General features: G+C 57.2%; 2 protein-coding genes across 3 annotated transcripts in view; both read right to left on the bottom strand.

Annotated features, from left to right (window-relative positions):
• The window catches only part of SLC29A3 (solute carrier family 29 member 3), a 42,159-nt gene extending 26,032 nt beyond the window's left edge, over positions 1–16,127 (bottom strand). Inside the window, exons 1-4 of the mRNA XM_058671917.1 lie at positions 16,085–16,127; positions 15,850–15,902; positions 8,195–8,255; positions 4,231–4,529 (exon numbers count right to left, since the gene is read on the bottom strand). Of these exons, the coding sequence (XP_058527900.1) occupies positions 4,231–4,529; positions 8,195–8,255; positions 15,850–15,902; positions 16,085–16,127 (456 nt within the window). The remainder of the gene's footprint in view (positions 1–4,230; positions 4,530–8,194; positions 8,256–15,849; positions 15,903–16,084) is intronic.
• The window catches only part of UNC5B (unc-5 netrin receptor B), a 72,046-nt gene continuing 59,981 nt past the window's right edge, over positions 15,785–27,849 (bottom strand). The window contains exons 5-17 of one of the 2 annotated variants that reach the window (XM_058671384.1): positions 27,375–27,555; positions 26,635–26,802; positions 25,510–25,674; positions 25,292–25,324; positions 23,633–23,827; positions 23,053–23,445; positions 22,486–22,573; positions 21,624–21,792; positions 21,248–21,481; positions 19,664–19,813; positions 19,041–19,205; positions 18,259–18,440; positions 15,785–17,158 (exon numbers count right to left, since the gene is read on the bottom strand). In XM_058671384.1, coding sequence (XP_058527367.1) covers positions 16,993–17,158; positions 18,259–18,440; positions 19,041–19,205; positions 19,664–19,813; positions 21,248–21,481; positions 21,624–21,792; positions 22,486–22,573; positions 23,053–23,445; positions 23,633–23,827; positions 25,292–25,324; positions 25,510–25,674; positions 26,635–26,802; positions 27,375–27,555 — 2,289 coding nt within the window. In that variant the 3' untranslated portion in view covers positions 15,785–16,992. The remainder of the gene's footprint in view (positions 17,159–18,258; positions 18,441–19,040; positions 19,206–19,663; positions 19,814–21,247; positions 21,482–21,623; positions 21,793–22,485; positions 22,574–23,052; positions 23,446–23,632; positions 23,828–25,291; positions 25,325–25,509; positions 25,675–26,634; positions 26,803–27,374; positions 27,556–27,849) is intronic. The other variant, XM_058671385.1, reaches the window with a different exon arrangement.

The following is a 27,849-nucleotide window of genomic DNA, read 5'->3' as shown; positions in this document are numbered from 1 at the left end:
GGCTCCAGGCTGGGCACCATCCCAGTGTGCCAGGGGCACTGACGGCATGGTGTGAGAGCTACACTTAGGTCTCTGAAGCAAACGGCTTGGGAGGCAGTGGGGAGGCATCATTCACTGTAGACGTGGCTCTGCCTCCTGAGGGCGGTGTGTGTTTAAATGACACAACATGCGCAGAACGCCGAGGACAGGCCTTGGTATCCCCAAGCTAGGGGTGGTGGGTCGGGATGGTTGAGCACACAATGAGCTCTTGGGACCCAGACATGCAGCCCCTAAGTGAGAATGTGGCCCCTGAGGGGAGGGGAGGTCTGTGGGGAGAGGCTTCCAGCTCCTGCTAACCGGCAGGATGGAGCTATCTGCTCCTTGTGGGCCAGGGAATGGGCAATGCAGTGGTGGACTACCAGTTGGTTCCCTGGCATTGCCAACACCATGTAGAACTGAAGGTCACCACCTACAAACCGCCTCGGGGAAGGTTGGGGCTCGCAGCAGAAAACAGTGGGCAGCAGGCAGCATAGGGGGCTGTTGGGCTCACCACTGTTCTTGACCAGCGTCGGCCAGGGCAAGAGTGCAGGACAGATCCTGCCAAGAACCTCACAGCTGTGGAGGACCTCAGACACAGATGTGGGGGCAGGGAAGGGATGACCATGCTGATCGCCAGGAAGTTGCAACCAGAACTCCACAGGGTAGAGCTCAGGCTGCTGGGATTTCAGGGTAGACCAGGAGGCCAGACAAGGAGAGGTTGCTTGTTAGGAGGACAGGAGGCATCAGGAGACCTGGGGTGTGAGGCGGCCCAGCCCCCGCATGACCCCTCCCTGTGCTCTTTGCACATGAATGAATTTCCAGCCAACCCTCTCCTACATTCTCCAGGGAGTTCTCTGTGGCTCTTACCAGCTGGGGGGCCTTGGACAGGGTCCCTAAACCCTTCTAAGCCTCTAGCTTCTTGTCTGGGAAAGCATGGTCACTGATCTGCCCTGTGTGTCGCTGATATCCCTGCCAGCATGGGGGTGCAGGCCGCAAGGGGAACATGGCAGCTTCCCTTGCACCCTTCTTCACATCAGCTCTCCCTCACTGCACTCTGAGAACTTCGGGTGAAGGTTTACTTGAGGTTCTTGTTCCAGAGAATGGAGACCACCCATTCTACCCAACCACTCCCCAGATCTAGCCCAGACAGGTGTAATGTGCCTGAGACAGGAGGGGAACTTCCAGGTGACATTGAGGGGGCAGGGAGGCTGTGCAAGGATTTGTACTAGGCCGAAATTCCTGTCAGATGGCCTCTGTTCCACACAATTCTAAAAGGAAAATGCAGACGCAGGCACCTAGACCCATAGCCAACTGAGCTGCAGGTGGGAGCTGCAGCCAGACCACCACACGAGCAGGGCAGGGGCAGGTGGGGGCTGGAGATGGACCACTGCACCAGCGGGGCGGGGGAAGGTGGGAGCTGAAGACAGACTATTGTTTGGGCAGGGAGTGGGGAGCCCTCCCCTCCTCCTCCCAAGCAGGCCTTAGGACACGGAGGCAGACAGGCACCTCTCCTGCCCAGGCAGACCAGGAAGGAATGGGGAGGGACTTGGAGGGAATGGCGGGGCAGGCAGAAGGAGCAAGAAGAAAAACGGCGGCCACAAGGCAGGCAGCACAGCCTCAGCACGCCTGCTTCCCCAACCTGGCCCATGAATCGAGGGGCGACAGCTCTCTCATCTCTGATGCCAAGAGCCAGGAGCTGCAGGCAGATGCAGGTACTACATCCGCACCTGCCAGCACTTGGAGAGTGGCAATAAAGCATGGAAGCAAGGTCTGGAATGCTAAGTGCCTGAAGCTGGGAAGGGCTCACAAGGCAAGGCACTCGCTCTCATTCTTGGCCAAAAGGACTGGGCAGGGGTGGTGGGCAGGCAGAGGAGGGGGCAGGACAGTGTACGGTGGCGACATAGGCAAGGCTCTTCCAGAGGAGGCCCAAAGGGCTGGGTGATTTAGCGAGGCCAGCAGAAAGCTGGGACGCCTGAGTCATTGGCAAATAAAAGTAGGATCATAAAACGCCAGGGCTGAGCTGACGCCTCTCGACTGCGCCAGAGCTGCAGGCCTCGCTTCCCCCAGATGGGCACCAGGATCAAGCGTGTGCCAGGCACTGTGCTGAGGGTTCTTAACACATACTGATGAGCTTAATCATTGCAGCAACTCTTAGGATGCTGGTGGTGGGATTGTCCTCCTCACACCTGCCAGGAAGGGACGCTGCATAGAGGCAGATGGGAAGGCAGAAGCAGGCCCCAGCCTGTGCTGGCCAGGCCCCTGAGGGTACTGTCGATGTACAGCTCCTGACTTGGGGGGCCTAGGACAAAGCTGCAGCTCCTGGGCAGTTCCTGGAGGAGCACACTCTAGGCTAGAGGCCTAGAGGCCTCAGTCTGTGCACTTCTCCACTAGCTCCCAGAGGCTACCAGCAGCCCCTCAGTTCACAGACAAGGCCATCCCTGGGGGCAAGGCATAGAGTAGGAGCATGAAGGCTTGAGAAATAGCTGCGTCCATCCCCGGGGGACTGGGTGTGCACCCATGGTGGATCCCTTGAGAGATGGACTAACAACAGAGCCACGTCTGCCCATGTGCCAGCTCCACAGAGCTCCTCTTCGGTAAAGGTCCAGTGTTTCAAAGGTAACTTCAGGGCCACTCCTGCGTCACTGAGGGGTAAGACTGGGCTCTGCTGCTGTGCCCTTCTGGTGCCAGTGGGACAACAGGCAGTACTGGCCCAGGTGGGTCTACTGGGGCGGGTCTCATGTGCCGCCATGTGAGGGCGGGCAGCATCCCAGGCTGCTGCCCCGTGGTTGGGCTCCCTGAGACTGCTTCTCCTTGGTGCCTGAGCCTTCACCACCCATACCTTCAGCCCTGACATCTGACCAAGCCCTCCCCCCGACCCTTGTCACAGGACACCCCTTTCCTGCTCCAGCTATAAAGCCCCATTTGGTCTTTGTAGAGTGAGCACCACCTCATGTCCCTATACTATGGTCTAGAGGTCTAGTTCCCCTTCCTGCTGTGACAAGTACCACCCCTAGCCTCCCAAAGTGAGCCTCTTTGGCTGGGAGGAAGGTGGCTCAGTCAGTCAAGCTCCATTCTGATTCCTCCTCACCTTGCCTTGCAGAACCAGGGCAGAGACTTCAGGGCTGAGGGAACCAGCCCCTCCTTCTTCCTCTGACCGTACCCCCACCCCCATCCTCCACCACACACAAACACTCGCAGATGCAGTGGCCCAAACACCCCTGAACCTGCCCCAACAACCTGTGCCCAGCCTTTGTCTCCTACTTGGAATCGATCCTCACCCTCCCCTGGCACCCGTCTCCTGCACCCATAGGCTCGTCCCCTTTTACTTAGTGTTTAAGCATCTCATTCAATATGAAAGGCAACAAGACAGAGACCACATCTGCTGATGGGCTCCCTAAATTCCTGCAATGGCTGTGGCTGGGCCAGGCTAACGTCAGAAATCCAGAACTTCATCCAGGTCTCCCATGTAGGTGGCAGGGCCCCAAGCGTTGGAGCCACCACCTGCTGCCTCCCAGTATGGCTTCATGAGCATGAAGCCAATTATAAACAGCTGGGACTTGGACTCAGGTGCTCCGACATGGGATGTGGTATCCCCAGTGGTATCCCACGTCGCCAAACCCCTGCCAGAGAAACCCATTCTATGAAGGCACGTGGTGCCCTGGGCTAAACTATACTAAAAGACTACATCTCCCAGCCTGCACTGCAGCTGGCATGACCAAATGACTGAGTTCAGACCAACGTAGAAGCACTTTCCTGGAAGTGTTCTCACAAGCCACAGGCACTCCCCTCTCCCTTCCTACTGACATGATGGTTGGTGGTGCTCCAAAGGCTTTCTACAACGCGAGGAGCCTGTGAGCATGAAAGCTGGACATGGTGAAGCAAGTGGGCTCCTGACAACACAGACCTGAGGATACCTCAGACTGACCCCTCCAGACCTGAATACAAGAGAAAAACGACCTGACCTGCACTCTCACTCACTTTCCCGGAGCTGTCTGGACCTCATGGCTGAACACAATGTGCGGTTGGACCCTGCAGACCCCGGTGATTCCACAGCTCACACAGCACGTCACCACTTGCATCTCAGACCAGGTCACACAGGGGCCTATCTAAGGCTGGCCTTGTTCATGTGCCAGCCAGCAGCAGGTGACTCGTGGTCATGTGGAGGCCTGGATGGAGCCCTTCCTGACCGCCAAGGGAGCAATGTGCCCTTACCAGGATGTCCGAATCCTCAGGGTCGGTCCTGGTGGCCGAGCTGGAGCAGTTGCGCAGTTTGAACATCCAGTATTCCTTGGCGGTAACAAAGAAGTTCCACGGCAGCAGACTGCCCATGCCCAGGCTGAAGAAGATAATGTAGGTGCCATGGAAACGGTCCTCGGGCCTCTGTAGGCTGGGGGTCGGGGGGTCCAGCAGCTTGTCCAGCAGGGCCTCCTGGTCGGCTTGGAGACAGCTGCTTCTGGCGGCGTAGGTAGAGTTGGAGCTGTGACGAATGTCATCTTCGGGGACGGCAGCCACTATTGCAGCAGGGAAGGGGAAGACAGGCTAGGGTGGGCAGCTGGCAACTCAGCTGTCCTAGAGGGGCTGCAGCCCCAACACCTGCCATCGAGAGGGTTGCCCAGCCTGGGGGAAAGCCCCTGCCTTGATGTGGGAACCATCAGCAGCCAGGCTAGGGCCACACAAGGCTCCCAAGTGTGGGGTAGCCTGGGACCACCGCATTCAGAAATACAGATGGGGTCTAAAGGCAGTGTAGCTGTAAGGCAGCCAGGATTGGAGGAAGAAGGGTGGGTAAAGAAAGTTCTAGAAAGCCTTTGCCACATCTAGGACAGGAACAAAAGACACAGGACAGCTGAGGGGTAAGCAGTATGCACTGGCAGGGAGGGGAGGTTAGACACACATTCCCACAGTGGCTGCCCCTGTGGACAGAGACCACAGCCAGGCAGGGAACCCTCATGGCGTTCTCTCTCATGCCTCTGACCCTGGAACCGCGTGAATTCACGAGAGTACAAAAATCACATCTTAAGTCACAAACAAAACTGGATGCCTGCTCGCCAGCCCTGCCTCTATTCCCAATCCCAGCTTTCCCCCTAAGGTACACCCCAGGTGGCGGCAGGTGGTAGACAGCTCTAGGACTTGGGTCTCTGCCACCCGTGTGGGAGGCCTGGCTGGAGGAATTCAAAGCCAATGCATCCATTTGGTGTGACAAACTGCCCCAGAAGCCAACGTGCGACCTCCCACTTCATCTGTAGGGAGAGGTCTGAGGAGTGGGAAGTCACGGTCCCCATAAACACCACGCCTGGGTTTGCAACCACAGCCCCATGTCTGTACATCACAGCCCAGTGGGAGACGACCACTCCCTAGCCACAGCAGCTCCTCGGACAAGCAAGCCAGGCAGGGCCTTCCACTTCCAAGTCCCTTCACCTCCGAGGCTCAAGCCTCCCCAGCTGCAAACCAAGCAGAGCCTGTTCTGCAATGGGGACAGCAGCACGATCAATCAGTGGGTGCCTGGCCCAGGGCTGCTGCTACACGACAGGAGGCAGGCAGCCCTCTAACTGCCACGCTGGGCTGGTCACCCGGCTGGGGCCAGCCACCGCCCAGGACTACGAGGGAACCTGCTGACTTGTGTGCTCTGTAAAGCACTGGGACCCGGCAGCAGCATGACAGCAGGAAGTCTGTCCATCCTGCCAAGGGTTGGGCATGGGAGGCCCTCGGGCGATGGCTTCTTTAGCCAGGACATCAGTCACTAAGTGAGGCCAAGCCTTGCTCAGGGTTACCTGTCCCCTCTTCCCCAGTGGGGTGCAGGGAACTCCAACATGCATGTTTAAAAACGCAGCACAGAATTAGCATCGCACAGGACAACAGGGCCTGGGCTGGTTCAGCCGTCCAGGTTGGGGCTGGAACAGGGGGGTGTGGGGAGGGGAGGCTGGGGGTGCAGGGCCCAGCACCAGGTCACTGGCGCCCCTCCTGGGCTCCCCTGTCTATTTGTTAAAGACCAGTCAGCCTTGACCGAGCTGCTGAAGGCACCAGGAATTTTCTCTAACCCAGGTCAAGGCCAGGGCAGTGGAGTGAGCAGTCTTATTACTCTTAATAAAAAGCTCGCACTGGCTTTGGATTAAAGAGAGAAAGGGAAAGAGAAAAGTAAGGATTCAAACCTCCCCCCATCCAAGCTCTCCCAGGAGACAGCGACAGTGTCCACCTGCAGCAGCCCTCCAGGGCTGGCTGGGCCCTTCCTGGTGGCCCTAGAACCCAGGGCAGCCCCTGGTCGGAGCAGCAGGAACCTGTGTGGTCTGACACCGCCCAGCATCGCCCGGGCTGAGTCCGGCCACCTCCCCACTGGGGGCCGGCTGTGTGCTGGCTGGTCGGTAAGCAGGGAGGGCAGCTGGGGAAGACCACCTAAGTGGCAGCGGGAGGCTGGCGCACACCAGCCTCGGGCCGCCACTGGGTCCGTGGACCGACTGGTTACAATCTAAAAACACCCGTGTCCCGTGAGGTCCAGGAGTTTCAGAGTGGGCAGGCCGGGAGGGAGCGGCCAGAGGCACGCCGGCAACCGGCCGGAGCTCTGCCCTGCGCCGGGAAAGGAGGCCGTGGAGTCCAAGGGCTCCAGGACCGGCCCGGCCCGGCCTCCCGGCCTGCGCCGCCGCGGCCCGACTTCCGGCCCCACTTACTGTCGCCACCGCGCCGCCGCCGCCGCCGCCGCCTCCTCCCGGCCACTGCGAGCCGGGCTCGGCGGGCCCTGCCCCGCCCCGGCCGGGCCGACCCCTCGCCGCCGCCCCGCCTCCCCTCCGGCCGCCCTCCGGCGCGGCGCTTCCCGGACGCGCGGCCGCGGGGCCTCGGCCTCCTCGCCGCGCTCGCGCGCCCCCGCCCGACGCCGGGGGGACGGTTCGCGCCCGGGGCGCCCCGGAGAAAGTGAGGCGCGTGGTCTCCCACGCACCTGCCCGAGCCTGAGCCCGGCGCCCTTGGCAGCCCCGCGCCTCGGGACGCTCGCCTCGCTCCCAGCGCCCAGGAGAGGGCCCCTTCCGCTTGCAATGGCAGCTCGCACCCCTGGGATGTCCCTGCTCCAGCGGGAACTGGGCTTCCCTGGCTGGGGGAGCCAGACCCCGGCAGCAGAGCGCACCGCGATGGAGGGGCTAGCAGCTTGCTTCCCCTGTTCCCACCCGTGACATTCAGCCGGTCTCTTGTCCTTGGCCTCTTCAGGGAGGAGGTAATAAAGCATGTCCCCTGACAGTCATCACAGTAGAGGGACACAAGGGGGCAATTGGGCGACAGGAACACTACAACGTGGGGCCCAGGGTACAGCTGGCCACGGGGCCCACCACGCTACTAGCACTGGGCACTCTCTCCTTCCATCACCACCCACGGACAAGCTTTGGCAGAGAATGTCAGGGAGAGTGGTGAAGTGTTGTACAGCCATGAGTCATGGTTCTTTTTCTATTGGAGAGACACAGGTCTCCCACCCACTGGCGCCCTTGCCAAATGTCTGCAATAGCTGAGGTTGGGCCAGGCTGAAGCCGGGAGCTGGAACCTCCGTTCGGGGCCCCCCACGTGCTGGTGGCAGGGCCTGGAGCCACCATCACTGCCCTCTGAGGTCTGCAGGAAGCCCAGCTGGGCTTCCAGGCCAGGCTCCACTCCAACACGGGAGGCGGGGGTTTTAGCAGCTTAGTCTGTAACACACTTGAAGAAGAAAATAGGAGGAGGAGGAGGGGGGCACCTCCCAACAACCAAGGCTGCTGCTCCGAAAAGCGTCCCCCAGAGGTGCCCAGGAAGCGGGGCTGGCCACTGCCATGGAGACTGAGCCTCCCCTTGCCCGCTGTGGGGTCACGACTGACACTCCTAGAACAGCCGGGCACACTGGAGGACGGCGTACCCCAGGCACCCAACCCGAGGTTGGCACACACAGGAGCCGTCAAAAGTGAAGGCGCAAGGCCCGGGAGCCCTGCGCGCGGGAGTGGACAGCCTGGCCACTCCTGGGGTGGCGTCTCTGAGGGAGGAAGGGGGATCAGCTCCGGGAGGGGTTCCAGTCTGCAAGGCGCCTCCTGTGACAGGAATGGCCATTTCCATGGCTTGCTTCCTTCACAGAACCGGACCGGCAACACCGAGCTCTCACGAGGACCCCCATCTTCCGTGACTGGAGCGCGACCTGCAAGCTCCTGCCCGCTACCCAGACCCAGCTCGGCGAACCTACCGGCGACTGAGCAAGCAGGAGGCGCTCCCGGCCTCCGGCCCAGCTCCGTTCGCGCACGCCGCTTGCGTCACCGCCGCGCCCCTACCCTACCTCAGAAATCAGCCTAGAAAAGCGCCGGCTAGGCGGCCGTGTCCGGGATTCTCGGGACGATGCTGCCACCTCGTGGCGCCTCTCCGTCACTGCAATGCTCGCTGAGGCGGTGGGTTTCCTGGGTTTCCAGGGTTGCCTTGCGCACAAGGGTCCTGCGAGGTGTTATTCAAGATTACCAGCTCCTAACTGCCCTGCCCCATATAGCAAATCCGAAGCCAAGTCCCCACTAGGACTCAGCTCTCCTTACAGCGTGCTGGTACAATGGCCCCTCTGTAAAGTTCCCCTGGCTCCTCTTCGTTACCGGGATATCTTTTCTTCCATCCACAGGCAGCCCTAGATAATGGACTGTACAGAGAGAAGGAGAATGCCTTCAGTGAGTGCCGGACGTCCACGCTGCTGGGAAGGGGCGATAGCCCCATCTTTGGGGAAATACAGAGACGGGGAATGCCCCTGTCTGAGGCCTGTGTGGAGGAGACACTGGCATCCAGTGTAGACCTCCACCCTGCCATCCTAGAAGTCCATGAAGGGAACCCCGGGGAGCCCTGCAGTCCCTTGCTACAGCTTCTGCCCACTGAGAGCCACTGTGGGACTCAGGTGTGGGTGCTGGCCCTGTCCCCAGGCACCTGGAAGAGGGGAATTGCTGTGACCTAAGGGCCTGGTTAGCCAAGCCCCGCCCTGGGTTTTGTCAGGCTGGGAAGCAGCTCCGGGGGCAAGGACTGGCTCAGCCACCATCCCAAGGAGGCACTCGGGGGAGACGTAGCTGGGCTGGGCACCACGAGGCAGCTACTGGGGGTGGGAAGGGGCACAGGACCACATCCCCTGACCCAGGGCCACTCTGTGCCCACCCCTGGCCTGCTTGGAAACCGCACATCACCCAGCAGATTACACACCAGATGGACCCTGCCTGGCCTGTGGTGGCATGCTCCAGGCCTGGGTTCTGAAAGCAGGAGGCTGGGGCAAACCTAAGCACTCCCTCCTGCCTCCCCCTCCACATGGGCCATATGTGCTCAACTAACCACAGTCTGCACTTGTCTGTCACTCTCCAATGCAGGGTCCCCTGTAGAAAGGGACCAGTAAGTGTGCTCTGAATTTCCAAGGATACAGATCCCACCTTGGGAAGCTTTTTAGATAGAGGAGCTGGGCTGGGCGTGTTCGAGCCCCCCACAGTAGCAGCTGGCATGGTGTAGATGCTCAGGTGCCCCCTCCACTGGCTCTGCCGTGACCTTGGTGTGCTCCTGAGAGGACCCTGACTTAGTTCCCTCCCCTGCTCACCCCAAGGAGAACCCAGGAACCATTCCGCCCCCACCCCCGGCAGATGGCAGTCCCCAAACCCAGTCTGTCCATCTGCTGATTCATTCCTTTAGATGCTTGCAACACCCAGGGATGGACCAAGCCAACAGTAGGAGCCAGGAACTCCACTTCAGTTTTTTATGTCGGGGGCTGGAGACCTAAGTACTTGGACCATCTTCTGTGGCTTTCCCAGCAGCATCAGCAGAAAGCGGGATTCAAAGTAGAGGAGCGGAAGCCCAAACCTGCACTCTGATATGGGACGTGTAAGTGGTGGCTTAACTTGCTGTGTGTGACACACCACTGGCCCCAGTGAGAAACTCCCTGAGGAAAAGTCACTGCACAACCTGGTCTAGAAGGGGGGTCCCACAAAACACATAACTGGATGCAGCAAATAAAGCTGCCACTTCTGTCACCGGCATCCCATCAGACCACCAGTTGCAGCTGTCCTGTTTTAGAGCCAGCTCCCCACTGGTGGACCTGGGAAGGCAGCGGAAGATGGCTCAAGTCCTTGGGCCCCTGCTCCCCACACAGGATGCCTGGATGCAGCTCCTGGCCCCTGGCTCTAACCTGGTCCAGATCTGACTGTTGTGCCCATTTAGGGAGTGAATCAGTAAATGGAAAACCTTCCTCTTTCTCTCCCTTTCAAAGGATTCCTTGTAGACCTCATGGACTCTGCCATCCAACGGAAGGATGGTGTCAGCAGAATGAATTCTCCAGCAGTTATGGGGAAACTGAAGCGGTCATGCTGATCCCCCAGGGGCTCTAGATCAAGTCCATGACACTGGCAGGTGGACAAGTCCTGGTGTGCTTGTATCTGCACAGATCTTTCAGGGAGGCCACATACGACACGGAGTCATAGCCTGGATGCAGGGGTGGGGGCAGGACAAGAGTGACTGGGGGTGGGGGGGAGAAAGAGGAGGTAGGAGAGGAATTCCCTGTGGGCCTGTTCCATGGCCCTGTCTGAATCCACTTGCCATCCAGCTCTTTGTCAACGTGCCCGGGAAAGCAGTCGAGGACGACCCAAAGCCTTGGGAGCCTGCACCCACATGGCAGGCCTGGAAGAAGTTCCTGGCTTCTGGCTTTGGATTGGCTCAACTCCAGCCTTTGTGGCCATTTGGGGAGTGAACCAGCGGATAGAAGATCTTTTTGTCTCTTGTGTTTGTAAATCTGATCTGCTTTTCCAAAAACAAAACAAAAATGGGCAAAAAGTTTGGAAGTCTACTCAATAGAGCTGGATGGGCTCTCCTTGCACCCCTCCTCCAGGGTGGCCGGCAACCTTCCCAGACAGCAGGTGGCGCTGCCCTGCCACCTAGCTGGATACAGATGACCTGACTTCCTCAGCTCTGGGCCCTGCTCTAGTGCATCATGTTGGGCAGCCACTGTCAGCTGACCCTCCTACCTTCTCCAGGTTCTCCCTCTTTCACCTCTGGGCACACTGGTGGGGCAGTCACATTCCTGCCTGGAACAAGGACCTTGGCCTTAAATTACTAAATAGCATCAGCCAACAGGGGAAGCTGAGACTTAGGGCGGAGGCCCAGGATCCTGCACCTCCCCACCCCATCTCCTCCCCCAAGAGACCCCCTGCTTTTGGCTCCTTCCGGGCTTAGACTTTGTCCATAGGTGCACTTCACTCCCAGGGGGATGGCTGGGTGATGCCTGACTCAGACCCCAGGAAGGCCCATAGGACTGCACACTTCAGGGCATGTGCAGGTTCACAGTTGCACGGCCAAACCAGCCTGAGAAATCCCGTTTAATATGATCCTTCCCATGGGATTTCCTGGCTCCTTTTTTTTTTTTTTTAACAGTTTTTTTTTAATTTTTTTTATTTTATTAAATTTATTCATTAATTACATTGTATTCTAATTTCATAGGACTGGCTCCTTTCACACACTGTGGGTAATGCTGGTCCAACTGGAAGCCTCAGAATCTACTCAGGGAGCAGGCAAGGCATGCCAGGAAGTTCTGGGTGCAAATAACTCCCACAGGAGACCTGAGGTCCACAGCGAGAGGACAGGAAATGAGATTGCTGCCAGTCATGAAAGATGAGGCTGTGCTGTATACATCTTAGAGGAAAAAAACGATTTATGGGAACAAGCCCCTTTATGCCATCTGTTGGCAACACAGAGACCTGCAGGTGGACGTTCAGCTTACAGGTTAGGCCAACGCTTCGGTGCTCACATGCTACACTGCAATACCTAGGTTTCAGCCCCAGCTCTCCTTCCAGTTCCAGCTTCCTGTGAATGCACTCTGTGGAAGGCAGCAGGTGATGGCTCAAGTTCTTGGGTCCCTGCTACCCAAGTAGGAAACCTGGACTAAGTTCCTGTTCTGGCCTTCAGCCCAGCCCTCATCCTGGTCCTTCCTTGGTGGTGGGCATTTGGGAAGTAAACCAACGAATTAGAGCTCTGTCTCTCAAAGGCAAAAATTTTTAATTACATAAATTATGCAGATCTACAATATACACGGAAATGGAGCCACCTTCCCCTCCTAGATTTGACCTTCCTGCCCAACCATGCAGCCATGTGACCCCAACCTGCCATTCTATCCTCCCTACCTGCACAGTTTTTTTTTTTTTATGGCACAGTTTCTTTTTTTTTTTTCGTTGCTCAACAGAATTTTTTTTTTTATTGTATTGTTGTTGACGATCTTTACATAGTTAATTGCGGTTAAAAAAAAAAGGTTCAGGGGGTATAGGGAAGTGGGTAATACTATTATGTCCATATTGTTTCCATCATGTATCTGAGGTAAAGGGGGATATTGAGGGAGAAGCCCCACCCGGTTTCCCGCCCACCCCAAGTCCCAGATGTGGGGCATGCTCTGAGATATTTGCTCAAGTGGTTTTAATAGTTCTCCAGTTATGAATCGCTGCCAGTTTCGCTCAATGAGGTCGTCCACTGATTGATATGGTCCATCATAAAGTCTCCGTTTGCCCCATATTTCGCTGCCAACATATAGCTGAGATGAATGATTGACCTGTCCTGTCTTCTGTCTTTTCTTGGTTAGAGTTCTGAGTCCAGCGGTTCGATTGGGGAGATCTCCAAAGAAACCTTGAGGTATTCCCAGACCAGATTCTTGTATGTTCTAGCAAGCACAGGGCCCGGCACAATCCATCACCCCGATCAGCTGGTGGTTGCAATTGCTGGGTTGGTTCTGTTTTCAGTCCCAAGTTGCATTGGAACCAATGGGTGTTGCAGTCCAGTCTGGTTCTGCCCAGCACATACTTGGCCCTTACATCAACCAGTGGGAGCTGCAGCCTAGTCGGGGTGACCCACAATAACCCCCATCAGGCCCACCCCCTACCCTGGTTTGCCAGTATATGTAGCAGTAGACCAGTCTGTCCCTCATCCTATTTGGCTCTTGTACTTGTCAATGGGTATTAAAGCTTAGTTCCATCTAACCAACTCAACCATCCAGCCCTCACGGATGTTGCTGAGTGCCTCTCTGTCTAGCCACCCCAGTCCCCGTCCTAGTTTTCATGCCCTCCCGCGGGACTAGTGACCCAGGAAGGGGGAACCCACTTTTTCCCCCCCAGGTCTCTCTCAGTCCTGGTTTATGCACTCTTTAGGTGGTTCTGTGATTTGACTTGACAGAATTAGTCCCCAGTGCCAGCTTCTGCCAGCTGATGCTGCGGCCAAGCCCAAACATCCCTCACCCGCTCTAATTTATGCTTGCACCCACAGGAATAATCAGCCCAGCCTGGCTGGTCCCCTCGCCGGACAGCTACTCCCACTGGAGAAGGTGGGCTGGGATGAGGACAGACCAGACTAAGCAAGGCTGCAACACCTGTGCGCTGCATGTGGACAAAGTTCTAAAGTCTCAACGTTCTTCCTTTTCTTCCTTTTCAAGGCTTCTTTATAAAACAAGTCAGAGAGAGAGAACCTTCCATCGATTGGGTCACTCCTCAAATGGCCACAGTGGCTGGAGCTGTTCCTGTCCAAAGCCAGGAGACAGAAACATCTTTCACATCTCCTACGTGGATGCAGAGGCCCAAGTCCTTGGACTATCTTCTGCTGCTTTCCTAGACGCATTCGCAGGGAGCTAGTTCACAAGCAGAGCAGTCAGGACTTGAACTGGAGCCCATATGGGATGTTGGCCCCACATCCCAACATTCTTGGTCCTTTGGCTTCTGTCACAGCGAGGAAACACGCCCTGAACTCAGAGGCAGATGAAGTGCGGTGGCTCCATCTCTGTGTGGCCCACCAGATCCAAAACAATGAACCCAACAGATTCCACAAAGGTACTGCTTAGCTCACATGGGCCAGCACCAGACCCAGTACAGGCTCCCACCTCCTGTGTGACCGTAGGGAAGTGACGTCCTTCTGCTGTATGAGGCTGTTGAGCTGGATCAGCTCTGGGGGCTCAGAGAACTGGGCTGGATAGTGGTGCCCACACCCATCCTGTGGGACTTAGAAACTTCTTATTGAGATATGAAGATGGCCAAGAAGACAGAACACCAAGTTTTTTTATTAGACTAGGAAATATAATTTATTTCATAAAAATTAATTTGTTACAATAGGAACGCTAAACGTTATTTACAGGTTGCAGTTTACAGAATAAACAGAGCTGGGACTGGGCTCAGTCACCCTGGGAGGCTTGCACCCCACTAGACACAGCCATGGCCACTCCTCTATGCCTAGGACACAGTCAAGATGGCCCCTGCACCCAAGTGCCTTTCGGGAGCTGGGGAAAGGGGACCAGAGGGCCCTGGAAGGTCTAGGGGCTGAGGAGGGTCCCCATGGCCCGCAGGAGGAGCCTGCCCCCGAGGGTTGGAGCCTGGGGTGTGTCAAGAGAAGGTGGAGGGAGAGGCACATTGAAGAGACACGGACCGATCCTGTGGGCTCAGGGGGACAGAGCAGGTGCACCCACCTCTCCATGCTCCCCGAAGGCACCCTGATGTGCCCGCAGAGAACAGCTCAGGTACGTGTACACACACACACACACACACACACACACACACACACACAGAAGAGATGGAAACAGCTGTGAGCAGGCACTACGTGACCCTGCAGCAGTGCTGACCCTGCAGGCTTGCAGGCTGCCTGCATCATAACAGCCTCCGTGGTGGATGGACTCAGCTAGCCCATGCTAGCTGAGACCCTCCCAAGAGGCCCCAGCCGATTGGTCCTGCACTCCAGGCCACAGGACAGGATTTCTGGACATTAAATGAGAAGCGGCGCATGGGTGGCTGGTTAGACCTCACTGGACTGCGGCCAAATGGGCAGGAGAGGCCAAGGGCAAGCAAGGAGGAGAGGCAGGCAGGCCAAGGCCCACTTGTACCGCGGGGAGCTCCCCTCAGAATTCTGGGAAGCCATCAGAACCCCACAGGGATGCAGACAGAGCGGTGGGACCTTCTGGACATGAAGAGGCCACAGAGGCCCAAAGGATGCAGTAGTAGCCTGAGGTCACACAGCAGTCTAAAGGCAGAGCTAGAGCCGGATTCCCATCTTCAGACCCCTGCCTGTCGGCATTTAGGGTCTGTAGGGGGTGACACCCTAAAGTCTGGGAGGGCACAGGTGTGATCAGCAAGACCAAGTTCACAGGGAAGGGTCCCTTTGTCAGGGAAGGCAGCGAGCACACTAGCAAGTTCTCAGCACGGTGTCCAGCCCCCAAGGCAGGCCTGGCCCAGCCAGCAACCCTGATGGAAGGAATTCTCTCTCTAGCCTGTAGCCAAGGTCCTGTGCTTCCCATGGCCAACCCCAGCCCAGGGACCCCAGGCAGGGTTGCAGATGGGAACTGCGGTGGGACCTTGCTCTCCTCTCAGTCCCATGTTTGGGAGGCCAGGATGTGTCAAGGCTGCACACAGACCTGCTAGGGCAAGCCCGGGGACTGATGTCTGGCACTCTGCTGATGGAGATATGGGGGAGCCAGTGCTTGCTTTGCCCAGGGCACCGAAGCATCTGTGCTCAGCATCTGTGGGGGCCTGGCCCAGCACACTCAAGCATACCTCTTAAGGTCCTCTTCCCTGGGGGAAGAGGTGTGTGAGGAGCTGAGTCGGGGTGAAGGGTCTGGCCTCCCCCTGCCTCCCGTTAGTGCTTGAGGCTCAGCCAGGCTCTGCCACCACCTCACACTCCTAAAGCCACCTGATGAAGGTCACCGACAGCCTCTGGCCTGTGGCTCCATGTCTTCTATGTCACGGCAGGAGAGAGGCTGGAGAGGGGCTGATCTGGACTGCTGGGCATAAGGGCTGCTGGTCTGCTCCAGTTCATTGGCTACAGTGGGGATATTCTGAAGGCCCTGAGCTGGGGGAGAAAGTTCTCCAGCCCTTCAGGAGAGCTCACCAAGGAGATTTTCTTGACATCCCCCTCCCTGCCCAACTTCTGGACCACAAACTCTACAAGAGCCACCAGACCAGACCAGACCAGAACACTCTCCCTGCCTCACAGTTGGTCCCGCCTGCCCACCCACATTTGCTATCCCAGTGCCTTTTAACCTGGGATTCTTGGGAGCCTGAGTGGTACCTGCCAGGGGTTATCAGAGAGGAAATACCCCATCTACTCCACACTGGGGTCTCACTGGCTTTGGGGATTGGGCCACTGCTGGAGATTCGAGCAGGCATCTTGGTGACATGGCTACGGATTGCATGGGGAACCGGGAGAACTGGGGCCCTACCAGAACTTGGCCCAAGGCAGATTCATTAGCAGCAAAACAGTCCATGTTCTGTCTCTCTGTCCCCAACTCTCACACAGACACACGCACACACTCACTTGTGCCCACGTGAGAAAAGAGTTTTCTATTTTTGTGTGTGTGTATTGTTTTTCATTTTCTTTTTTTTTTTTTCTTAAAAAGGACTTATCCAAATATCTGGATAATAAATCATTTGCGTTTCCTAAGAAACTGGGTTTTTCTTTTCCCTTGTGGTTTTGCTGTTTTTCTTTAAGCCTTACTAGTGATCTAAAGCTTTTTTGCTTCCCCCCTTTCCCTTTTGCGTTTTGATGGGACTAAGTCTTGTCTGAATTGTACTTGACTTTGCAAAAAGAGGGAAAGGGCGTGAAAGCAGAGGGGGCTTCAGGGAGAAGGAGGAATCAATAACCGAGGCAGAAAGTGAAGAAGGATCTAAAACAGAACCTCTGAACCCAATGTCACGGAGCTGAGTTTGGGGGTGGAGCGGGCTCGTCCTCGCTTCCTGCTGCAGCCAGAGACCTTAGCCCTAGCCCTGCTCCCCTTGAGGTTTCCACCAGGAGGCCTGGGGCCCGGAGGGACAATAGGGGATGCACAGGGATGTGGACCCTGTTGGCCACAGAGGACGTAGATTTCTAAGGCTGGTTGTGGTCTGGGGCTCTGGCAGGAGAGGTGTGGAGGAGGCAGCAGTGGTCAGCGGCACTCCAGCCATGAGGTGGGGGCAGGACAGGCTGTAGTGCCCCCAGGAAGCTGCCCCAGGCCTCCCTGCACCACCTCCTGTTTGTCCCTGTGGGCCCTGGGGCTCAGCAGTCCCCATCAGTGGCCATGGCCACCAGCATCTCACTCTTGCCCATCTCTTCCAAGGCACTGGCCAGGGTATTGAGGTCCCCGTCATCCTGCTGCAACGCCTCCCAGAGGTCCAGGATCACGCCTGTGGGGCTGGCTTTGGTGGCAAAGTAGTTTAGGTACCTGGAGGAGAGAAGGGGCAAATTGGGGGGGGGGGACGTGCTCTGAGCCCTCAGCACGCCTCGTGGCTAAGAGGCGGCAGGCCTAAGGGCGCCAGGCTCTCCAGCCCTGGGTGTGAACTCTAGCTGCCTTGTTTGCAGGTTATGGGGCCCTAGGAATGTCAGGGCACCTCTCTGGATCTCAGTCTCCTCTTAAAAAGCTGAGACAATGTAACGCCCAGGTCTAGTACTCAATCTAAGCATGCAATCATCATGTCCATCATCATCATCCTCCTCCTCACTGGAAGACACTATACCTATAGACTGCTCAAGCCCTGGGCCTTACCCCTTCCTCCCTTTCCTTCTACCTCCATTCCTTCCTGATCTTGCCCTTGACCTTCTCGGAGAGTAAAAACAAAGCTTCACTCATTTTTAAACACTGGCCCCCCCGCCCACTTTTTGGGAAGATGGCTTATTCACAGCATCTGCTCAACGCAGGGCAATCACACATCTTGTGATCAATATAATACCACAGTCGCTGCATTCACCTAGCATTTGGAGTTCTCCAAAGCAGCTCTGGTAACAAGTTGGGGAAGAATCTGTTGCTTAGCCATCTGGGTACTGGGTGTTGCTGGGATCAGACCTAGAGCTATCTGATTGGCTGGCTATCTCAGGAGATGAGCAGGTGGAGCACTACGTGGGCACTTCAGAAAGTTTGGAGGAAATGGAATTAAAAGGGAATATTGGTGCTGGAAATTTTGAAATCTGTGCATAAGGGGGGATCGTCAACAAAATTCATGGGAATATATATTATGAGAAAACTAGGCATGGATTTCAAAATTTGCTTGCATCCAGATAATCTAATCTTTTAACCCTGCTTTTCTGGTAGCTGTTAAGCTACATCCTTGTCTTCCCGCTGGGTGAGATCAGAGCAGAGCTTGGAGAGCATGGTGGTCACCCCGACCCTTCCTGGCTCAGGCAACCACACTCCAACAGTCCACCCTAGGGCAACAGCCAGACTCAGCACATCCAAACCTGCTGCAGATGGTGGCAAATGGGAGGCTGAGTGAAGGCTTGAGGGAACCCTGTGGCAGGTGCAGGTGGGCTGTGGCTGGGGCCGCTCACCTGTCCATGGAGAGCTTCTGTGCCAGCAACCGCCAGTCATTGCCCCGCGCGTTGGGTGCGTCAAGGCTGTTGCATATCTTCTGGCGGATGGACAGCGGGATCTTGAAGGCATAGGGTCCTAGCTGGGTAGTAACGGCGCTGCCAGGGGCAGAGCAGAAGGCATCCAGGGAGCCAGCCGGTGACTGGAAGGGCAGAGGCCAACAGTGAGACAGGCAATGCACCTACAACCTACCATCTTGGGACCCAGAGCTCAAAGCTGCAGTCAGCACTGGGCTGCCCCCAGGCACATGTGGACACAGCCTCCAGGACTCCAAGTCAAATCCATGCAGGGCCAAGGAAGCCTGGAAAGCAGGAGTGACTCCACCCCACCATCACATGCAGGTGGCCAGCATAGCTGGGCCAGACCTCAGTCTATAGTTTCCATCCTGCACCCACAGGGAGGATCCAGTACTAGCACCCTTGGGTGACCTAGGCTTGGGTGACTGTATCAATCCAGGATATAGTGATTGGGAGCCCCAGGCTTGGGGCTGGGCTCAAATCCAACTGACCAGCTATGTGGCTGTGTGTAAACACTTGCCCACCTTGTGGTCCACTTTCTCTCCCACCTCCCTGGAGAGAGGAATCATCACGTGGGGTCTCCCCAGGAGTTCTGGAGAGGCCGTGATATTGAGAATATTGCCTGATGCATGCTAATAATAAGAAGTCAAAACCCACCAGGGCCCTCCTCTGAGCCTCAAGAGATGGGGTGGGGTGGGAGGAACCATGCTTCCCAGTGACCTCACCTCTGCCAGCGTGGTGTGCAGCTGGAAGATCTGGCCCTCCCCTTCCACCTGCCGCACACAAATCTTGCAGCTGAATTCTGTGGCGGCCAGGCTGTGCCTCTCTAGGCTGAACGTGCAGTGCAGGGCCTTCTGGCTGCCGCTCCAAACGTGACAGAAGGGGATCTCCTGCAGGGAGGTGGGCGTCAGTGCTAAGCAGCCCACCTCACCCTCATGGAGGGTGGAGGGCTCCCCACGGGGCCAGGACCTCTGGAGGACACTGCACAGAACTCCCGTGTTACAAGAGGGAGTTAAGAAAAAGCCAAGTCTGGAGGAGAGGAAAGACTGTGGCTGAAGGTCCGTGCAAGTGTAGGTGCCTCAGGCTGCAAGTCTTCCCGCAGGTTTGGGGCAGAGAGATTCAGTCCTCAGAACCAGGCAGGGATGGTGTGCCAGATACGCACATTCAGTCGGCAAGGGTACAGATGTCTGGGTACAAAGGTGCCTGCATGCAGCCGTTAATGGCACTGAACCTGGGAAGGTACCCGAAGAGGACTAGGGTAGGAGAAAGGCAGAGACAGCAATGAGAGATTCGGGCTGGGCAAGGCTGTGAACACGGCGAGCAGGTAGGGTCCAGCCCCAGCCCTTACCTGGTACTTGGCCAGCAGCTTGCTCCTCCATTGGGCGTGGGGGACGTCATGGAGGGAGAGGCGCAGGTTGTGGTAACTGTCCTTAAACAACAGGGGTTTCGGCTCCTCTACCAGATAGCCTCCCAGAGTCCGCTCCAGCTCAAGCACCTCCTGCAGACAGGGCAACAGGAAGGGGAAGTCCATCACAGGTGGAAGTTTGGAGCTTTGCTGCTGCAAGCCAGAGTCATGGCAGCAAAATGCCGGAGTACAGGGCCTGCTCACAAGCTTGCACTGTGGACAGATGAACAGGTGAACACAAAGATAAACGGGTTCACAATGACTTGATGGGTAGGTGGATGGATCAAAGGAAAGATATACAAATAGGTAAAAATATTAATATTAATTAATATTAATAGGAAGGTAGAAGGCCGAATGGGTGATGGAGACAGGCTTTTGGCTAAGTGAGTGTGTGGACAGATAAGTGGAAAGATGGGGAGGATGGAGGGTGGGAGGTGACTAGGTGGGTCAATGGGTAGACAGATGAACAGGTGGATCATCAGATCAAAATGTGACAACTCTTCCTAACCATTCCTTCGCCAAAGCTGGACATTAGGTAATGCCTGATGACCAGGTCTGGGCTCCAGGGGCATTTCCCAGGAACCTATAAGCCCCTGTGGGTCTCCCAGGATTCCCCAGCTGCAATACACTCTCGCACAACCCTTTCACCATTCTGTGACATGAGGCTGGGGACAAAGGTACCGGGAGGACCACAGCCCAGGGTGGGAGGAAGCACGGACTGCAGCTGGAAGCATTAAGGAGGCAGAGAGCTTACACATGGCCCAGGGCTGCTGGGATGGACTGAGGAGCTGGGAGGTGGGGAGGATGTGGCCAGGGCTGGGAGGGGCAGCAGCTGCTGAGAGGGGGAGATTCGATCCCCCATCTTCCTGCCCTCCCTGTCCTAACCATCCTCATGAGGCCTCTCCCCTACTTGGGGCCTCCACTGTCTGGCTTTTTGCATGCACAGCACTCCTTGGCTGTCAGCCTTGCCTCCTTCCCTCTTTCCCAGCTAGTCCAACCCATTCTACCCTGACTGGACCACTATCACTGCCTGTTGCTCCGAGTCCAGCCCCAGCCCCACAAGTGGCCGCTGCCTCAGGCCCAGCTGTGATGTGACCACAGGGGTGATGCGCAGGTGTCTATGAGCAGCTATCTTCCAAGTCTCCCCTTTCCCCCTAAGCAGATTCCAAACTCCCTGACATGGCTCACAGGTAGCTGAGCCCACCTGCTCCCCAGCCCTCATGCTTCACCGGGAGTGTCCCTCACCCTGTGTTACCCAACTCCTACTTGCTCTTCGGTGCTTAGGTCAGAAGCCTGCCAGACCCCATATCCCACCAACGTAAGACCCTTCCAGGTGGGTGCTCCCTCAGTTCCCCAGCAGAACCTGACAGGTACCCCCAGTGATTCCAGGACCAGATGCGTGTCTGTGCCGGAGGAACTGAGGGTGCTGATGGTGCAGAGGAGAGAAGCCCAGGGGTTACCAGGAGCCCAGGAGGGGATTGCTTGAGGGACCATGCAGCTAGATGACCACAGGTCACCTGATCCTACCTTCAGGGCCACGGGCATGTCCTCCAGGCAGTAGACCCTGAGGCTGTACTCCAAGGAAGTGCACAGGGCAGGGGCGAAGATGGCCAGCTGGAGCCGCTTGACCGCTGAGCGAGAGTAGGACTCGCCAGTGAACACGTAGGTGCCCAGCTGGTCCAACAGGATGTGGCAGGACCTGGCCTCCAGCTGGCAGTAGCATGGTGTGTTGAGGGTCTCCTCGTCCAAGGTCACCACTTCCTGCAGGGGAAAGTGCATGCTGGGGGAGCGGATGGGCCACACCTATCCAGCTTGGGCTGGGCTGGGCTGGGCTGGGAGCAATGAGGGGCTTTCTCTCACTTCTCCAGACCCCCCAGGGCAGGTTCTGTCTGTGGCTCCTCACCTCCCAGTGGCCCTGGTGGGCCTGGGTCTTGAGCTGGAAGATCCAGTCGCCAGCGCCTACTTCGGCACAGTGGGGGATGGTGAGAATGACTGGGCGGCACAGCAGGAGGCCTGTGGGCCCACAGGTCACCGAGGGGCTCAATACTGTCTGGGTCCCTTCTGAGAGTGGGCTGGGAACAGAGCAGAGGGGGATGGGGAGACCATGAAAAGAGGGTGCAGATGCTGGCTGGGCACAGCCCTGCCTGCACAGGTCTCTGCCAGTCACAGCTCAGGGTCCTGACAAGTTATGGAAGCAAAGGAGGCATGGCAGACCCAGAGGGAATTCCCAGCTCCTGGCTTTGGGCCCAGCCCCAGCTGTAGGGGGTACCTTGGAAGACCTCTCATCTTTCTCTTGAGCTTTGTCTTACAAATAAATGAACATTTTATTTAAAGTATCACAATACAACTAATGTTTAAAAATCCTTTGCACAAAAAGTTCTCAGTGTCTCAAGACTGCTTTTCATGAACCACAAATTCTATAGAAAGTTTTTTCATGACCAATTGGCATGTGTAAGAGACAGCCTACGTAAACCTGGGCCTATGTCTGTCCCAAGATATTCAACTTCTCTTGTTCATTAGAATCTCTTCATACAATCATGCTATTAACCCTCTGTCTTTCCTGCAGCCAGTCTGCCTGTTGCCTTTCACCTTTATGATCTATCATGCTGCCTTCTGTTTTAAGAGAGATCAATGCCTTTCCTGCCTCGGGGCTGAGCCCAGGCTCCCAATGTAAGGTGGGAACACTTGGCCTCAATGTGGACAGGAAGTAGAGAGAAACAGGAAAAGGAGGGGCAGCCCGTGCCGGGCTTGGAGTCTTCACTCACAGGGTGCTTTCTGCTGTGTTGATGAGGAGGTACATCTCGTAGAACTTTCCCTGGGGGATGGCTCCATTGGGCACCAGCAAGCTGACTCCTATGGGGAGAAGGGGGGAGGCAGTGGGGAGGGGTTGGAGGGAGCCTGAGAAGCTCTAAGCAGTCACCTGTCTGCGGTGGGGAGATGGGCTGTGGGTTATAAGCAGGAGGCTGGGCCATTGCCTGGAGATGGCCTGTCTAGGAATGGACAGATCTCTCAGTGCCAGGCCCTTTCCCCAGCTCAGTATGGCACACTGGGAAGCTGGCAAAGCCACTTAAGATGGGTACCCCTGCTAGAGCTGAGGGCAGTTCTGCTGCCTGTGTAGGGGTGCTTCCCCCCACCCCACACACTGAACAGGCTTGGAGATCAACCGGCTCCAGGTCCCCTGTCTAAGTGAGGCCAAGTCTTCTAACCTGGCTTCTCCATTTTGTAGTCACTTGCAATCGAGCCCCGCTTTCCCCATCTGTGATATGGGATCAGGGAAGCTCTGTCTTGTGCACAGGGGAGCTGTACCTCCGGCAAGCAAGGCAGGGGCCTACCTGTGCCAGGGATGCTGAGCCTCCCGCCCAGGCAGCCGAACGTGCCACTCACACTGCTCCCTGGATCTCGGGGAAGACCCAGGGGCTGCTGGGAGCTGAGACTGGCACTACGCAGGTGCAGGAAGTGGGGGTCTCGAGTGAAATCGCCAGGGTAGGTGCCAGGTGGCAGGACCCCCAGCAGATCATCCCCCTCTGACAGGCCTGGGGTGGAGCTGGTGGTGCCTGAGCTGTAGACCTTGATCTTGAGGTTGGGCAGGGGGTCCAACAGGGGTGAGTTGGTCATAGGGATCTTGTCGGCAGAGTCCTGCAGGGCATACACAGGCCCACGGTAGATGCCGGCGCTGGCTGTCAGGTCGGGGGGCACGGACGGGTGGTGTAGGAGCTGCGGGTTGCCTGCATGGGGAAGTGACACCTATCAGCCCAGCTTCTGCTGTGGCAAGATTCCCCTGCAGAAGCCCACCTGGGAAGGCACAGCAAGATGGAAAACCCCTAGGAGGGAGTCAGGAGCCAGAGCTCTGGTCCGGCTTGCCAACTGTGTCCTTCTGGGCTCCCTGGCCATGCCCACCACGTGGGTCCTTACTAGGTCTGGTGGTCTTGAAGTTGATGGGGTGGAAGCCGCCAGTGAGGGCGGCAGACGAATCGGTGATGTCACTGTCGAAGTCGCGGCAGTTTCGGCGGTACACCACTACCCCCACCACGGAGAGGACCACCACGGCCACCAGGATGGCTACCACGAGGCCTGCATACAGCGCCACATCACCCGAGGCTTCCAGCACTGTAGGGACAGGGAGATCCGTCAGGGATAGGCAAGAGACCCAAGCCCCAGGTTGGGGAGGGTATCCCTAGAGAGGGGGCACTCTTCCAACCTAAAGCCTGTCACAACAGTATGGTGACCTCCAGCAAAGATTGGAACCTCTCTGGTCAAGAGAGGGACAGCAGTCAAACAGTCTCCAGACTCTCCCTACCCCTGCCTGGCCACCCGTGCAGGGTGACCCTAAGACCAGACAACAAACGTGATTGCTCTTGCTGAGCAGGGTCAGAGCCCAATTCAGGACCCAGAGTCACGTGCTGTACAGCCAATCCCACTGGAGCTGGGATTTATTCCCTGATCACACAGAGACCACAGTTCTGCATCTGGGCGAGTCGCCATCCCGAGCTCTCCTCCCATTCCCCCACTCTGAGGGTGCCAGGGAGTGATGGTAATGGGAGTAGAATGAGATGCATGATGATGGATTAAGAAGTAGGAGTAACGAAAGAATGGGGTTCAAGCAGGTGTCCCAGGGCCACACTTCCCTCCACTGTGCAGGCTGACTGAACTTCCCAGAATGAGAAACAAGCCGTCTGTACTGATCCCTACCCAGACACGAGTCACAGCTGAAGTTGTGCACTCATTTATTCAAGTCAAGCCTAAGTTCAAGCCCTAACATGTGGAGAGTGGCTACCCTGCCAGACAGTTCAGGCCAGGCCAAGACAGACGCTGGTCCTCGAGAGTGCAAGACGTGCTGAGCTGCCCCAGCAAGCCTGGGGACAGCCAGAGCCTTTCAGGAGGCCAGGCAGGGCCCAGGATCAGCCCTGGATGCCTATGCTTCCACCTCTACTGCCCCCTCCTCAGCAGCCCTAGTGTCCCCTAGAGGCCCTGTGGGGCCAGCTCAGCTCCCGGGAGGCTCTGCCTCCTAACAGCCTCACTTACCCCGGAGCCCACTGTCTTGGGAATTGTGCTCTCTGATCAGCCACCAGCCCAGGTCCCCAGGAAGCTGGGCCCTGGCTGCATTAGGCTTTATGGTTGCAAGTGATCTGGACCCTGTGGCTTAATTCCACAGGCCCTGCTCTGTGGCCCCAGTACTAAGCAGCAGTACCAAGCAGCCGGGCCCAGTGGGAGATGACAGATGAGTCAAGAGGCCTGATCCAGCTGCCAGGGTGGGGCAAGGTGCCCTGTGGTGACTGAACGCACAGATTCTTAAGAACACCAGCGCTGGTCACAGAAATATTTGGGTTTGAGTCCGGGCTCTGCTACTTGCTGGCTGGGTCCCCACTATAAGCCTCAGCTCCCTGTCTGAGGAGGGTCAATCCATCTGCCTTTGAGGGGGACACAGAGCCACATCAGGGACCTACAAGGGGCTGACGTGGGGAACCTCTGGCCCACCCTGTCCTGTACCCCCCCCCAGGAAAAGCCAACTAAGGAGAACCAGGGACCCCTCCCCCCACCAAGGAAAGAGAACAGCCAGGAAAAGGGACTTACGGTGGCTTTTAGGGTCGCTTAGAGTTTTCTTATCTGTCGAGGGAAATAAAGGGAAAGACAATGACACAGGTGCCAGGGAAGGGTAGCAGAGACGGCGATGGGAGGTGGTACAGATGTGGTGATGGATACAGCCAGCAGGTGCAGGTCCTCAGGCCTGGCGCTGGGCTGAGCTGGGTGAGGGGCTGCCCAGGCCCAGGCCCGCCTCGCCGAGCACTCACTGTGCACGCAGAGCCCGTCGGTGCAGTTCTTGGAGTCGAGCAGTGTCCCACTGCAGTCACGGCCTCCGTTCTGGGGCGGGGGTGCCATGCACTCGCGGCTGCGCCAGTGCGCGCATTCAGTGCTGCAGGCTGACCACTTGCTCCACTCCGTCCAGGCCCCATCGACTGCGGGGACACAGCACACATGCGCACATGTAGTTAGGCGTGTGTAGTATAGACATGTGCCAACAAACGCTTACAAATCTACATATGTGCCGCGGAAGGTGGATTGGAACCCAGGACCCACACATGTCGCACAGGGACAGGCATGCCACATCCACGTGGCCCCTGGCCAATGAACATGGCCAGTGCCAGGTGAGCATAAGTTGTGGGCATGGACCTGTTGTGCCACAAAGATATGAACCCATGGCAGAAAACCCCACAACAATCCACACCCACAGGGTGAGGACATGGCCAGATGGGCATGGGGGGGTCATACAGAGAGGAAGGATAGTAAAACGGGAAGGGGATTCTTTTTTTAAAATTTTTTTTACAGATTTATTTTTATTACAAAATCAGATATATAAAGAGGAGGAGAGACAGAGAGAAAGATCTTCTGTCTGATGATTCACTCCTCAAGTGAGCCGCAATGGCCGGTGCTGCGCCGATCCAAAGCCTGGAGCCATGAACTTCCTCCAGGTCTCCCATGCGGGTGCAGGGTCCCAAGGCTTTGGGCCATTCTCGACTGCTTTCCCAGGCCACAAGCAGGGAGCTGGATGGGAAGTGGAGCTGCTGGGATTGGAACCGGTGCCCATATGGGATCCTGGCACATTGAAGGTGATGACTTTAGCTGCTAGGCCACTGCACGGGCCCAGAAAGCGGATTCTTAACAGGCCAGGGCCCATGGCTGCTCCCTGGCCGCAGGCGGCTGGGACTGCCACTGAGAATGCAGCACTGGCCCCAGACTTCCGCCCTGGGCCTTCACCTCCCTGTGGCCAGCAGTCCAGCAGTTTGAAGCTCAGGCCCTGTAGCACATGGTCCAGCCTGGTAATCAGGTGGGTGCAGGTCCTGAGACAGGGACTTTCTGACCCCACGCTGGGGAGACAGGTGGGATGTGAGCAGCATGTCCCTGACCAGTGACCATACCTGGGCACACAGTGGTACAGGCTGTCTTCTGGAAGGCCTGGCCCTCGCAGAAGGCACCTCCGTTGAGAGGGGCGGGGTTGGTGCAGGTCCGCGTACGCTTCTGCCAGCCTCGGCCACAGCGGTTGGAACAGGGTGACCACTCTGCCCAGCTGGACCAGCCGCCGTTCACTGCAGGGACAGCAGTCAGGGCCCGTGAGCCTGGCTGTGCCATTCCCAACCCTGAAGAGGACCCTCTGTGTGGGCCTGGCCCTCCCTTGTTAGATTAGGAGGCCTCTAGACAGGCTGGCACCCTCAGCAGCAGAGGGGACCTCCAGGGGGATCACTGCCAAGTCCCTGTCCTGTGTGCAAGTGGCAAGCGAAGGCTAGGAGAGGGCAGTTCTGAGCCGGGCTCTAGCTGGGAGTGATGGAGGATGGGTACCTGGGGCCTGGGCCTGGAGACCAGAGCAGGGCTCCTCAAACGCTCTCAGCCTCCCCTCATATGTGGGGCTCTCACTCCACTTGGATGACAGGCTCAGGATGGAGACGCTACCTCAGGCTTGATTACCAGGGGACTGGGACAGGACAACCAAGGAGTCTCACGAACAGTATCCTTGGCGCCAGGAGACCCAGCAGTGTTTGACTGGGTCACTGGTGCTGCTCTGTGTCCCGGCTCAGGTCACCCCCCTCTCTAGGCATGGGAGCTTGCGGATTCCTTGGGAAGGACAGTCCCAGATCTTCCCCTCCCCACAGAGGGCCCGCACCATAGACGATGATGGTGGCTGTGGTGCTCCGGCGCTTGGCCACAATGTTCTTGGCCACGCAGGTATAGTTGGCTGTGTCCAGCAGGCGGGCCTGACGGATGATGAGGTTGTGCTCGATGGTGATCAGGAAGTTGGTGTCCTGGCTGGGGTCGATGATGTCCTCATTCTTGAGCCATTCCACCTGCAGGAGTGAGGTTGAGAGCTGTAAACCACAGCGGTTGAGACTTGCAGTGGGGAGGCAGCTGACTCCAGAGGGGACAGGCAAGACAGGTGCACCCTTGTGGTCCGTGAAAAGCTCTGGGTGACCCTGAGAGGAGCACACCCTTTAGGCCCTCAATTTTACCACCAGTAAGATGGGAGCAGAACAGCACCTGCCTTGCAGGGCTGCCAGGAGGTTCACTGAGCCAGAGCTTGCAAAGCACTGAGCACAGTACTTGGCTGGAGTAGGTACTGAGCTACACCAGCTGGTGGCGCC

This window comes from Ochotona princeps, chromosome 13 (assembly GCF_030435755.1).
Source record: "Ochotona princeps isolate mOchPri1 chromosome 13, mOchPri1.hap1, whole genome shotgun sequence".
In the NCBI taxonomy this organism is placed as follows: domain Eukaryota; kingdom Metazoa; phylum Chordata; class Mammalia; order Lagomorpha; family Ochotonidae; genus Ochotona; species Ochotona princeps.
This window is presented reverse-complemented; position numbering and strand designations above follow the sequence as displayed.